Genomic DNA, 13,661 nt, shown 5'->3' on the forward strand with positions numbered 1-13,661 from the left:
ATTTAACTCTTACCCCGTAAAAATCATACTCTGTCTCTAGTCTGTTGCTCGTTCGTTTACTTTTACAAATTATAAGCACTCACATAAATTTCACTTACTACCCCAGCAGCAGCCAACAGAAGAGCACCTTTTCCTCTCTTTTTGTGTTTCTTGTTGTTGGAATGAGATGTAATTAGAAGGCAACTGGCCAACTTGAAATGATTAGAGGACTGTGGCCAAGTGAGATGGTGCGGCAGATGGTAGAGAAAGGATTGGCCACTTGAAATGCAAATTGCGTGCAAATTATGGCAACCTGGCCAAGTCAAGTCCGGGCCAGGTGAGCAAGTGTTTTCGTTTTCGTTTTTTATTTTGTATGTTTCTGTGATTTGTGCGGTTGTTAACTAAAAAAAGAGCCAGAAAAGAAGGTATGTAAAACTGAAACGGTGAAGGAAATCTAACCAGCAAAGTTGTGTTTTAATTCAATTTGTTGGTGATGCGTTTTGAAAAACTGTAGTAGTAGTAAGAGTAGCAAAAAAACAACATTAGTTAAAATCTTTTCAAGTGGTTTAAACAACTTTTCACTTATTCGGCATATGGGTTACTCATAGGAGATAATCTGATTGACCTTTAGTTACCCCTGTGCTGAGCTGTAGATTCTTATAAAATGAAGCCCTTTAGGTTAAATGAATACTATTGAATCTTGTAGTTAAGTCGAGCCTAAAATTAGTCTGCCAATTAAAACGAAATTTTAGAGTTAAAATTGGATTCAGTTTAAATTATCAAAAGATTAAAGAAAAGTAGAAGGCTTATTGATCTAATATTGAATTTATTCGATTGTATTACGGAATCGAAGTTATTCATTTTCTCATCTCACCCTACACGAACTTATTTCAGTCATAAAGTATTTAAAGTATTTCTTGATACATTCCAATTTTCCATTTCCATTGATTCTATTAAAGTTAGGTTTTTAGGTTAGAATGCATCGGGGTCACCATCTCTTAGGAACCATTAGCTACTAGTATTAGCCCAATAAATATTGGCAAATGATACCTATTAATGCCACTGTTGAGAGATTTCTTCATCGAGCTATAAAAATTCTTTCTAGCAAAGTGATCAAACAATTTTAGCTAGAAAATATACCTTAAAAAAGGACACAACAAAGTTAATCACTTTTTAGCCAAGTCTACACTTTAATAGCTGTAATTTCATTTAGTTATTTTTAAGTCGGCGAACTTTTAAAATTAATAATTGAAAATTTGTGGATGCAACTTACCGTTATTATGAGTTAAAAATGCATTTTCTGCTTCCGATGATGATGATCCTTGTTGCTCATTATTGGCATTCGATGATGATGATGAATTGGAAAAGTCATATGGATGATTTAAGCTATTGTTGCCACCGCCAGCAGCATTTGAGGCAGCTAAAGCCTTGAAGAGATGTGCAGTGCGTTGTTGTAGTTGTTGGTGTGTCTGTAATTGTTGTTGCTGTTGCTGCTGTTGCTGCTGTTGTTGTTGTTGTTGTTGTTGTTGCTGCTGCTGCTGTTGTTGTTGGGGTGGGGAATAGGGATTGTTGTAAATGTTGCGAGTGTCATTGGTAGAAGGTTGCTGTTGTAGATTATATTGTTGCTGTTGCTGTTGTTGCTGCTGCTGAAGCGTGTTATTGCCACTCAGACCATTCACCGTAAAATGCCGTGATTTGGCTAGAAAAAGGAAAATAAACCGAAAAAAGAAATGAAGAGAAAAAGAACGAGAAAAGAGATAGAGAAAAGTTGTTAAAAAAGTTTGCTTCGCATTCTGTTATTCAGTTTTTTTTTTTTTTTTGTTCTTTTTGCGGTTTAGCATGTTCTGACAGTTGCTACTTTCTTCACACTTATACTCCGCCTTCTTCAGTTTCTAGTGCCTAATTGCATGCATTGAAATATGTAAATGAGTCAGAGATGTTGTGAGTGTGTGTGTGTACGTGTGTGGGTTCGCTTCAATTAAAGCATTTTCGTTGTCATTTTCGTTAAGGTTTGAGGTTTTTGCCCATTGTTGCTTTTCTCATATGAATTATGCATATTTTTGGTTGGTTTACGGAAATAATGTTGACGCGGAAGCTGTGATAATGAAGCACTGGCAGAATTTACCACTTCTTCTCTAACCCTCCCCCCACCCCAACCCCTCTAAACGCTCTTCGCGTGTTGGGGGGTGCCTTTTTTTGCGGGGCGGCGGACCAGGGACGGAGTGGGGGAAAAAAAGTCAAGCTAACCCTTTCAATTTTCACCAACGGAAAAGTTTCTCCTTGTTGGTGTTGTTGTTGCCTTTGCATATTAATTATGCATGTTTTGTTTGGTGTGAAGGCATCAACACATTGTTAGAAAATTTTCATGGTGCCAGAGGGGGCATATTGCAGGTTGCAGGAGCAGGCTAGGCGAGGGTCGGAGGGCTAGGCTTAGGGGTAGGGATCTCATTTTTGGTTGCTGTTTTTGTTGCTCTGTTTGGGTAGCCAACTGTGTAAATATTAAGTGTGAAAGATAACGAGCTAATAACTCAGTTAATTTTTTGGCCACTGTCTGTGTGCGTGTGTGTGTGTGTGTGTGCTCTATGTGATTGGCTTATTAGTGGTTAAAACTGGCACAGCCAATTGCTGACAAAGGAAGTAAATATGCTTTATTTACTAAACAATTGAAAGACATTAACTATTGAAAAGTTGAGGAACTCTTTTACCAAAACTTAAATTATTTTAATCACTATAAGTCACTGCGATTCATTTGTAATGCTTTATTTTTGCTGAGGCTGCCTAATTAAGGAAAAATTCACCTTCCAAGACTTTCAAAGAGGCTAAAACAAGTTTGTTATTGATCAAGTTTCATTGTTTTGGAAGAGCAGACGATTTTAAGCTGTTTTTTAGTCTGAATAGTGTATGAGTTCTATGTGATTTTCAATTGCCTACAAATAAATCAGAGATCTTCCTACAAATCTTCGAGTCAGTCTTCGGCGATTGACTTTAAAGTGGCGAGGATTATGCAAGGCAAAATATGAACGATTCCACGAAAGTCAAAACTATTTAAAAATCGTGCAGGATTGAAGATTGTGGCGTCTTAAAACCGATAATGTAGCAAATTTATAATCTTTGAAAATAGAGTTAGTGTTAAGCGAGGGCCACTCTACTTTAGCCAGGTGTATTTCTAATTAAATGTAATTAGGCCACTTAAAAATATAAACTTATAGATGATATTCAATCAAATCTCTTGGAAATCTCAAAATTTCTTTTTACAACATTGATTATTTTTTGCCTCTGAAAGGCCTCAACGAAATTTGGCCTTTTTCTTCTATTCAAACACTTTAGTTAAGGAAATTTGCTTAAATTCGTTATGCATTAACATTTTGGCAATTTAGCCTATCTCTCCTTCTCTTTCTCTCACACACATTCATATAAAATATGCCCCATTTGTCCTTCAAAATGTTCCATTAATAATTTAAGCAAAACAAAAAATATGTATACATATATCTACACATATAAAAAAGAAAGAAAGAAAGGAAAAAAAATACCGAAACCAAATAAGAAAAATATCAGCTCATTTCCATTTCCAGTCATTGCCTTTTTATGCTTTCTCTTTCGCCTTCCTTGTCGTTTTTGCCATTGCTTTCGCTTTCTCTTTTTTTTTTTTTTTTTTGGTTTTTGCTATTTTATATTTATTTTGCTTTTAACAAAATTTGGCAAATTTACACTTTGGCAAGAGTGGCAAAAGGCAAGAGGCAACAAAACACATTGGTCTCGGTGGTGCCTCGAAATCTCCCCAAACTAACCGAATATAACAAAAGGGCACCAAGTGTGATTCTGCCCACTTCCTGATTGCGCCATTTTCAAGCTCCCCTCCCGTTCCCCCTCCCCCTTGCCCATGCCGCTTCTTTTCTCTGTCATAAATAAGGGCAGCATTCAATGCAAATTGGACTATTTACGCAAATTTTATTGCCAAAGCATTTTTATATTTATTTTCGTTTTTGTTGTTATTGTTGTTGTTGTTGTTGCTAGTAGTTTTTGTTTGGGGGCTATTTTGCTTTATTTCTTAGTTTCCTTCCTTCCCTTGGAGTTTGCTTTTGTCTCGCTTTCCTTTTCGTTAGCTTTCTTTTTGTACCCCCCAAGCGTCTACTAAATCAGGCAATTTGCCTTTCACTTCACTGGCAAAAAATTGTTTGTGCTTTGTATTGCAGACCAAAGCCCGACATCGGCCCTATCGACCTCCGACCTCCGACCTATCGACCTTAACCCTTATGCGATTTCATGTCATTATTTTGTCGCTAAACGTAGCAAAATCGTTTTTGGTAGAGCCGAGAGAAATGTGTTTTTTATTGACAATATTCAAAGAAAATGCGGAGTGAGAGAGCCAGCGCCACGCAGATTTCCGTTGGCATCAACGAGTTGAATCCCTTTTATTTTGGCCTATGGCGCCATGTCATAAAGCCAAAATCAAATGAACGCCAGAGGGTGAGTGGTTGGCTATGGCAGAGGGGGCTTCTCTGAGGCTTTCGATGGGGATTTACCAATAAATTCATTCTAGTGAAAATTTATTGACATTGGTTTTTAAACCGCGACGCGTGTTGATGTTGTTGCATGATTTTATGGCCAGGAAATTGACATTGAAGGAATATTGTTGCTGCTTCTCTTGCTGCTGTGTATTGAACTGACCTTTCAAATTGTAAATGCGTATAAATATAGACATTCCATTCCAGCCGAAATACAAGATGAATGTCGGATAGGGAAATTGAGCAGAGGTAATTTGGTTATTCGATGGCAAATCGATTATACACAACAACGGGGAGCATTAAACCGCATTATACTTATACAAAAAGAAATCTTTATAGTTTGATTTTCAGTTTAAAATAACAACTGGCTTATTCATTTTGTAGTCAATTGGAATTTAAGATAAGGAAAAACATTGTTTTTTATCCATGAATAAAAAAAATCTAGGAAAATGATTCAATATTGCAAGGACCTGTCTTTGGAGTTGAATATATCTTTCTCTTTCTGATCTAAAACCTCTGAAGGGAACATCTCAAAGCTCTCTAAGTATGAATATCTCAAAATTCTCTCAGTTAAGAGAAGATTCAACAAAATGAAACATATAAAAATAGGATAAATTTTCCCATTAAAATATTCTACAAGAATTACGAGACTTACGACACCTTTCTTGGTTTATTCTAAGAACTTTGTCTTACCATTTCCCTTTTTCATTGATAAAAAGTTAATAAACAATTTCTTAAACTTTAAATATTTCTTGAAAAGTATTTATATATTAAGCTGAATATAACTTTTTAGTCTTATTAGTGAAAGCCGCCTAATTAATTCATTACACAATCAATTTACACAGAGATTGTTGTTGCTTTTGTTTCACAATTCATTTGGCCCGGCCCATTTCCCTTTTACCAACGAAACGAAATAAAAAGTTTTCTCGGCCCAGACGAAAGCACTCGAAACTTGTGCCTTTCCTCGTCTCGAAATAAAATAAAACAAAACAATTAACAATCGATGGTAGAGCCAATTAACAATTAACGTTCCAAAACCTCAAAAGTTTTTTAACAAAAAGTTTTCAATTGCACAGAGAAGAAGAATTTTATATCAAGTTTGGAATATACGTGTATTTATATTTATAATTTACAATTTGGTAAAAAAAAAAAAACAATGTCGATGTTAATATTTATAATTTGGGTCAATGCGGACAATTTATTGATTGATTGAATCTAATGAATTATTTAAACAATTTTCACACGCACCGCCAACACTTAAAAGAAAAAAGTCTGTCCTCTTTTTAATACCCTACATCAAATGTGTTTGGTAATTTAAATTCCTAAGACAAAATTAGGAAACCCAAATGTACCTGTTGACTAGCTCTACCTATAAGTTGTCCATTTTGATTTCGATTTTTATGCAATTCGGTGATCGACAAAGATATTTATATACTCTTCTTATCGCATGAGTGCAGGGTACACTAAAAAAGGGCAAGCCAATTAGAATTGATATTTGTTGCTTCATTTATTATTAGACATGTAAATTGAGACATTTATTTTAGTAGATAATGTGAGTTTCAAAATTTATGGAAGTATCACAAAATTATTTCTAGGAAATAAATGTCGATTTAAAAAGGCAGACCGGGGCTGGTCTTAGACTTAGTTGAGACTTGGCAGCTACTTGAACAGATGTTCTGGCATTTCAAATTCACAAAACTAAAAGCAAAATTGCAAAATGCCCGACCCCCAGAATGTCTCCTCCCCCCAAACCGCCATACACCATACAAGGCAACACAAATACGACGTTAGACAAAAGCCGATTCCCTGATGGGGGTGGGGGGAAAGAAAACACCTTGGCTAGAAAGGGCTGTCAATGACAGTTGTCACCCCTTAGACTAGGAAATGCTACGTAAATGTAGAAGAAGATACGGAAAATTCGCACAGCTGAGTGCCAGGACTTGGACGATGACGAGGCAGGTTTGAATAATTCCAAAGCCGAAAGGAGGAGACCCAAAAGTTGTCGTCTCTAATGCATGCTTGGCATTTACATAATACCCACCAAATGCTGATAAAAGGGTAGAGGGTGAGGGAAAGGGCATCAAGCACTTGACTCAAACTCAAACTCAAAACCGAAACCCAAACCTTAAAACCGAAATATCAATTACAATCACGCAATCTACACAATACACAAAGTGAACGCGGACAACAAGCAAATTAATTGAAATCAATGCAAATGCCCGGGAACAAAACAACAAGAACTCTCTCTTTTTCTCTCTCTCTCTCTTTAAGGGTTGTGCAGTCTGTCCGATACAGGGGATTTTTGTGGAGGTTTTCAATCGCATTTGTCAGCGGCTTAAGTCGCGTCCATTGTTGTGAAACATGTCAAAGCAATTGCAAACATTTGGTCTGCTTTTAATTTATCAATGAATCTGTTTTTCCTTCTCGTTTCAATTTTTTTTTTATTCTTCCACCATTTGCTCGTTCGCTCGTTCGCTGATCTATGGATTCGATTTCGCGGTTTGCTGAACATCCTGCGATAAGCATGTCCTAGCCCATGTCTCTTTCTATTCTATTTTAATTTTTCCGAATTTTTTTTTTTTTGAGCTAGAGATAAGTAACCCATTTGGGCTTTTGCTGGTTGCTTCTGTGGGCGTTGAATTGCTCAACGGGGCATATGGTTTGGGTTTTTGCTATCGTTTCCTCTATTTAGGCTCTCGAACATATGCCAATATAAATGACGAATAAAAAAGAATAAGTAATTTCAATGCATTGATCATTGGTTGGGCATCCCCTTGTTTTCTCTACAAAAGTGTCACATGTTTTTTAGTATGCTAAGTGCTTTCCCCTGGGCTAAACGTGAGAGGTGGTTAAGGCAGTTAGTTCTAAGCATATCATTATACCTACTAAATGGGAACAAATTTTCTTTGCTTAATGACTTCTTATGAAAATCAATGCTTGGATTAAATAATAGTAAGTATACAAAATGATTAGAAGTTTAAGTAAATTGCCTAAACACGATTAAAAAATAGCTTAAGTTAGCAAATCACATGACAATGCTTAATGAAATTTTTCATTTCGTAGAGTATCTTGAGTTTATCAATAATTTAAAAATTTTAGTCTGAGAATCCTTAATCGTATTTTCATTATTTTTATTAGTTCTTGGGTAAAGATTATCTTCTTTAAGGTTCTATTACAGAATCAGCTTGAGATGTATTTAAAATAAAAGTTTGTTTATTATTATTTATACTGTGACTGCTCCCCGTTTCTTTTACATTATTAAATTGAAATTTGCAACTAGAATCGATAACATAGGTTTACGTTCACGTTCGATTTTTTCGATTTTTTCACATTTTTTAGACTAAATAGTCTAAACTAAATTTTCGTAACCAAGCCATCAATCAGATTCAGTGACCTTTTTGTTCATTAGTTAATGAGTTTAAATAAAAATTGAAAGGTTGCCTAAATAAAGTAAAGCAAACAGAATCAGACACACATATACTTATATGCACATTAATTTCATATATTCATTAAATCACCACCAGAATTGACCCAAATCTAACTACATTTCCCCATTCCACCTCGATTCAATGGCTTTGTCTCTATGGAACATTGGCAATTATCATGAAAGTGCATCAGTTAGGAAAATGCCGAGTCATAAATTACAGAAGGTGCTAAAAACCACAGAAAAATTGTTGAAAATAATGACACATTTGCCACATCTCCATTTGGTCATCTTCTTCATCATCATCGACATCATCCACATCAGCAACAGTCGGCAGCATCATCGGCATGAGACTGAGAACGAGAATGAGGATGAGATATTTGGGCAGTAACCCGTCGTCCTCTCATCATCATCATCGTCCTCGTCGTCGTTCTCGTTGTCGTTAGAGGCGCAAATCTGCGCTGTGGGCAATGTTATTGTTACAATCGACACCCGACGATGATATGGAATGAGTGAATAGGTAGGGTAGCATATATACATATGTACGTACAGACGTTGAGGGGAGTGCAAGAGGGATTTCGGGGCTGGGGGAATAGCCCGTGGCATTTGTTCGGTTTTGACCAAACCCATTTCACTCAACGGGGGTGTTGACAATTCAAACGCAATAATTACGACTCTGGACCGCACGACGCTCAACGTGAATTTTTTGGGAAAAGCAGAAAAGGTGTAGCCATGTGTGTGTGTGTGTGTGTGTGTGTGTGGTGTGTGCCTCGCCTCGTTATTTTTCGTGTTTGACACAATGTCAACTTTTTGTAATAAGTTTTTGCTACTACCATAAAAAAAAAAAAACAAAAACACACCGAAAGAAGAACGTGAAAATGGAAATGTTTAATGGCAGTTGCAGTTTGCTTTGATCTCCAGCCAGATCCAGGGGGTAGTTGGGTAACATTTCTTTCTGATTTTTTTGGTTTTGGATTTTTGCACCCCATGTCAAACGAGACGCCGATTTAATGAACCCTCTACGGTTGCCGGGCTCTTGTTGCTGATTTTTGATCCTGTTACCATTGTGGCCATTGTTCTCGCACTCTTTTGCCATTCACATTTCTGTTTTTATCCTCTCTCTCTATATTTCTGTCTCTCTCTTTCTTTCTCCTTTACTCTATTGCGCCCTTCAAGTCGGGTGTTTATTATTAGCCTGGCAAAATACATCCGCATACGCATCTGCATTGGCAAAAAGTCAGTAGAACGAGAAATTTCCTTTCTTCTATATATTTATTGTATATACTTTTTTTTTTTTTTGTTGGGTTCTCTCGTTCTCAATGTTGATTTAATGAGTTGAATATGTCAATGGTCTTTGCTTGGTTGGGCCATTGTTCAACAGTTTTTTTGACTTTGCGTCTGTCAAGGGCAGACGGCAAATGTCGTCATTAGCATTTCCAAATTACGCAAAATATTTATCCAGGAAAAAAGTCGAAATGAAAAATGAATGTTACGCAGTTAAAAGAAAATTTGTAAACACTTTCTACAAAGTGTTGGAATATTGGTGAGTAGAACATATTGAATCATGTTTGGAATAGCTAGGAATCTATAGCCTAATTATGCCTTCTATATAGGAATCTATCTTAATCTTAATCTTAATCTTAATTTTGATTCCTAGTTTTTCAAACTGCAATTCTGCATTAAAGGGCTGGGCAAGTACTTGGTCTAATTAAGAACTTTTCATTTAGTAGTTTTAGCATTGTCGCAAAATGTTGCCTCACTAAATTTTTTTGTTCTTTCATCGGTATGAGCTAATTTAATTTAAAGATAATCTTCAAAACAACATAAGAGAAAAATATATAGGATATATATATATATATATATTATATCCTTTTTTTTGTCAAACGATAAGAATACAACTTAATTTTAAATACACGTCTTTGGTATTATAAAAATATATAATTTTGACCTTATTATTGTATTATTTTATGAACAAAATGATAGCTGAAAATATACCACAAGACTTTAGTTTCTATATGAAAAACATTCCTTAGATCTGGCAGAGACTTGGTCCAATTAAGCAAGTGCTTTAGGTTTAAAAGGGAAAATTAGAAATAATTTGTAGAGGTTGATAAAATCTTTCATTTTAAAATGCAAATCTTTTGTGATAAATCCATATACTATTAGATAAAACATCTTACTTCAATTGCAGTTTAGAATTTAGCCAATGAAATGGTTTTATAACAAATTCTAATAAGAATTTCTGATTATGTAGGCGTGACAGTACTGCATACAAATGCTAAAGTCATAAAATTTAATGTCATTTAATCCTCCATTAGATCCCCATGGATCCTTACTATTCATCAAGATTTAATCCACAATTTTCGCTGCCATTCATGTTGCATAACCTCAATGTAAATACACCAAACGACCAAAAAAAAAAAAAGAAAAAAGAAAATTTGCGCTTCAATCACAAATGAAGAGACAGACATATAGAGAGCGAGAGAGCGATAGATAGACAGACATATGGGCAAGAGAGTGGGCCAATAAATCAGATTTATTGGTTTTCAAAACAGATTTTCGGGCAACACAAACCACAGAGCGAGTAAAATGAAATGAATGCAGTTTCCCTCTCCCCTCCACCACACCTCTCCTTCTCCACTCATCCTTTTTTTTCTGATGTGTTTTGTTCCTCGACTCCATCCAAATGTGTTTGCCATGACGACACTTTCTGACCATATGCGGCAAAAAAAAAATATAGGAGAGGAAGCAAGGAAACTATGGGCTGGAAAATCCATCACAAGTGGCCAACATGCTCTCATGGTCGTTGTCGTTGTCGATGACACAAAGCGCGGAAGGATTAAGCCAGAGAGAGACAACAATAAAAGTTCATCATCATCAACAGCATCATCGTCATCATCTTCATCATCATTGGGAGGATGAGAATGAACTTGGTTCATTCGACGGCAATTTGTCGCTCGTTTAGTTGAGTTGTGCGACAAAAATAGAATAAATGGCACAAGATAATGAAAAAATGGACAGCTGGATGAGAGAGAAGACCTCATGCATGTGGATGGGAGGCATGAAGTGTATATAAACCGCTGCCCAGAGCTGTAACCACGTCCAGCCCCTGCTGCTGGGTCATCTCTACTTCGGGTAATCCGACGATTAATTAAAAATGTTGTCCCGCCAGTAAAGGGCTTAAAAAATTGAAATTGATTGCTAGGGGTTTATGCAAAAACTTTTAAAAAGAATACAACACACACAGAAAGAGAGAGAGAGAGAGAGAATTACTACATACACAAATAACAATAAATACAAATACAATCATTAAAATATATACACAAGGGAGTCAAAAGTCTCATTATCATCATCATCATCATTATCATCATCGTTCCCATTGCCACCTGAAAGAAAACTGGCTTAACAAGCCATCTTCGGCTTTTTCAAGAAGGTCCCCAGGGCCATATGCCAAAAAATAAAAATGTATGTAAAAACGAATAAAGGGAAAGCGAAAACGAAACGAAACGGAAAAAGTTAAAATTGTGAAAATTCATTTAAGAAAAGTTTACGTACGAAAACGAAAGAAAAAAAAAACAACACTGAAGCAAAAAACTTGAAGACAATTACCATGAAAATGCTAAGCAAATTTTTATTTCTAATGAAGTTTTCCCCACTTTTTTTCGACACACTCTTTCTCTCTCTCTCTCTCTTTCTCGTCCTCTGTAGATCTGCTTAAACTGCCGCAATGTGCCACATAATATGGGGTAGATGTGCCTGGGTCACCCTGTTTTTGTTAGCCCTTTGATTGGTTTGTTATATTTTTTCAACAAAAATTGGCTCTTTTGGGGTTAATTTTGTGTGTGTTCGTTGATTAGTTTGGCCAAACATTGTTAATGGATTGTTGACGCAAATTTCCTGAATCTGCTAAAATGTAATGAAATGGGGGCGAAAAAGAAAAACAATTTCCTTTCGTAAAAAGACAAACTGATGACACTTTGTTCAAAAATCATTTAAGAAGAGCCACTAAGTTTATTTCTTTAACTAGTCTTGGCAAAGGACTTTTGATTACAATCTTTTAAACTGATTTATAAATAATATTTCCATTACTTCCAACTAAAGGAAAAAGGCTTTAGTGTATTCTTCTGCTGTTTAGAGATGGTCAAAAATATATTTCTTATTCTCTCAAGTTTTACGAAAAAGAACCGGAAAAAAGCATATCGAAATTTTCACATGCAATTTAATGTGGAAAACCGTTGTGAAAACGTTCTATTGCATGAACCTCTCATACAGACCACTACACACACGCGTCACTCGAACTTTTGTTGGGTAGGTAAGGCCAAGAATATATCCACCCCGGTTAGCAATAAAAAGCCATGTCACTTTCTCATATCAATTAGTTACAAGCGAATACACTTGATTCATTAGCGTGATAATTACAACCAGACAAAAGTTCTATTTTCCTCACTCTCTCTCTCTCTCTCCCGATTGGCTGCAAAAAGAACGATGGCAATGAGAAGAAGGACAATGATGATGAGAATTTGACATGTTTTTTGTTTGGGTTAAAGTTCCCACGCGCCATAAGCATGGAAAACCAAAAGAAAAAGCCAAAAACCAAAGCCAAAACACTTTGTCATGGATGGTAGCAAGAGAAAAAAAAAAGTAAAAGGAAAATAATGTCAACAAGAGAGAGAAAGTCAAGCAATTAAAGCTTAGAATAAAGACTGCCCAAAGACAAGGAAAATACTAAAGTCAACAACCGCGACAACAAATTGGTTAACAAGCCAAGCATGAAACTGAAATCCCAATTTCAGGTAGAACCAGGTAGATATACATACATAGATGCTGGCAACCCCTTTTTAATTGGTCCACAAAGAGGTCCTGGTTTCTTTTTTTTTTCCACTCCCTTTCTCCTTTGAATGCAACAAGGCAAAAATATGACATCAGAATGGATAGAAACTACTACTGTCTGTTGTCAAGACAATTGATTTCATCTACCGTCACTCGCATAACTCCCCAAACCCTTTAGCCTAAAAACTGTCAATTATATACACACGTGTATTTGCGATTTTACGCTATTTTCTCGATATACGTTGTAGAGAGAGAGAGAGAGAGAGTGTTAGTAAGGCCGCCACGCATTTGCCCCTTTGATTTGTGTAAAATTGTACCTTTAGCTAAAGGAAGCACCACCAATATAACCACCACCGACAACAACAACATCATCATCATCATCACCACCAACTGGGAAACAGACTTGAACCTCCCCCTTTTTTGGGAAAATTTGTCATGTTTGCCTTGTGTGTGCGCTAATTGCAGTTTGTGTTGTTTGGCTCTGTTTGGTTGGTCTCTGAGCTCTGAGGTTAAAGCTGCTTCTCAATTGCGATTACATAGAGAAGAGAAGAGACTGTGAGACAAACTGACAGACAGAAGCCGTTAGAGTATTTGCTTAGCAGATTTTGTTGACTGGTTGAAATTTTGAGGCCTTTTGGGAATTGATTTACAATTGTGATGATGTGATGGCGATGATGATGTTGTGAAGTGATCTAAATTCAAATGTAATTTAGTGCACAAACAGAAAATACCGGGATAATCTATTAACCAAACAAACGATCTGAGTGAAATTCTTTTTTTTTCAACTATGCAAAGAATTAACGATTTCGTTTTTCTTTTTTTTTTTTTGTGTGTAGTAATTTCTATTTGATGGACTAACAATAGCGCTTTTGATGAGAATTTGTTATGAATGGTGGAGAGAGTCCTGAAATAAGGTATAATTT

At 36.0% G+C, this 13,661-nt stretch overlaps 1 protein-coding gene across 1 annotated transcript in view; it reads right to left on the reverse strand.

Moving 5' to 3' along the window:
• Positions 1-1,162: 1,162 nt before the first annotated feature.
• The window catches only part of LOC26529840 (mediator of RNA polymerase II transcription subunit 15), a 49,313-nt gene continuing 36,814 nt past the window's right edge, over positions 1,163-13,661 (reverse strand). The window contains exons 3-4 of the mRNA XM_047012097.1: positions 1,253-1,678; positions 1,163-1,176 (exon numbers count right to left, since the gene is read on the reverse strand). Coding sequence (XP_046868053.1) covers positions 1,163-1,176; positions 1,253-1,678 — 440 coding nt within the window. The remainder of the gene's footprint in view (positions 1,177-1,252; positions 1,679-13,661) is intronic.

This window comes from Drosophila willistoni (assembly GCF_018902025.1).
Source record: "Drosophila willistoni isolate 14030-0811.24 chromosome XR unlocalized genomic scaffold, UCI_dwil_1.1 Seg144, whole genome shotgun sequence".
Classification (NCBI taxonomy): Eukaryota; Metazoa; Arthropoda; class Insecta; order Diptera; family Drosophilidae; genus Drosophila; species Drosophila willistoni.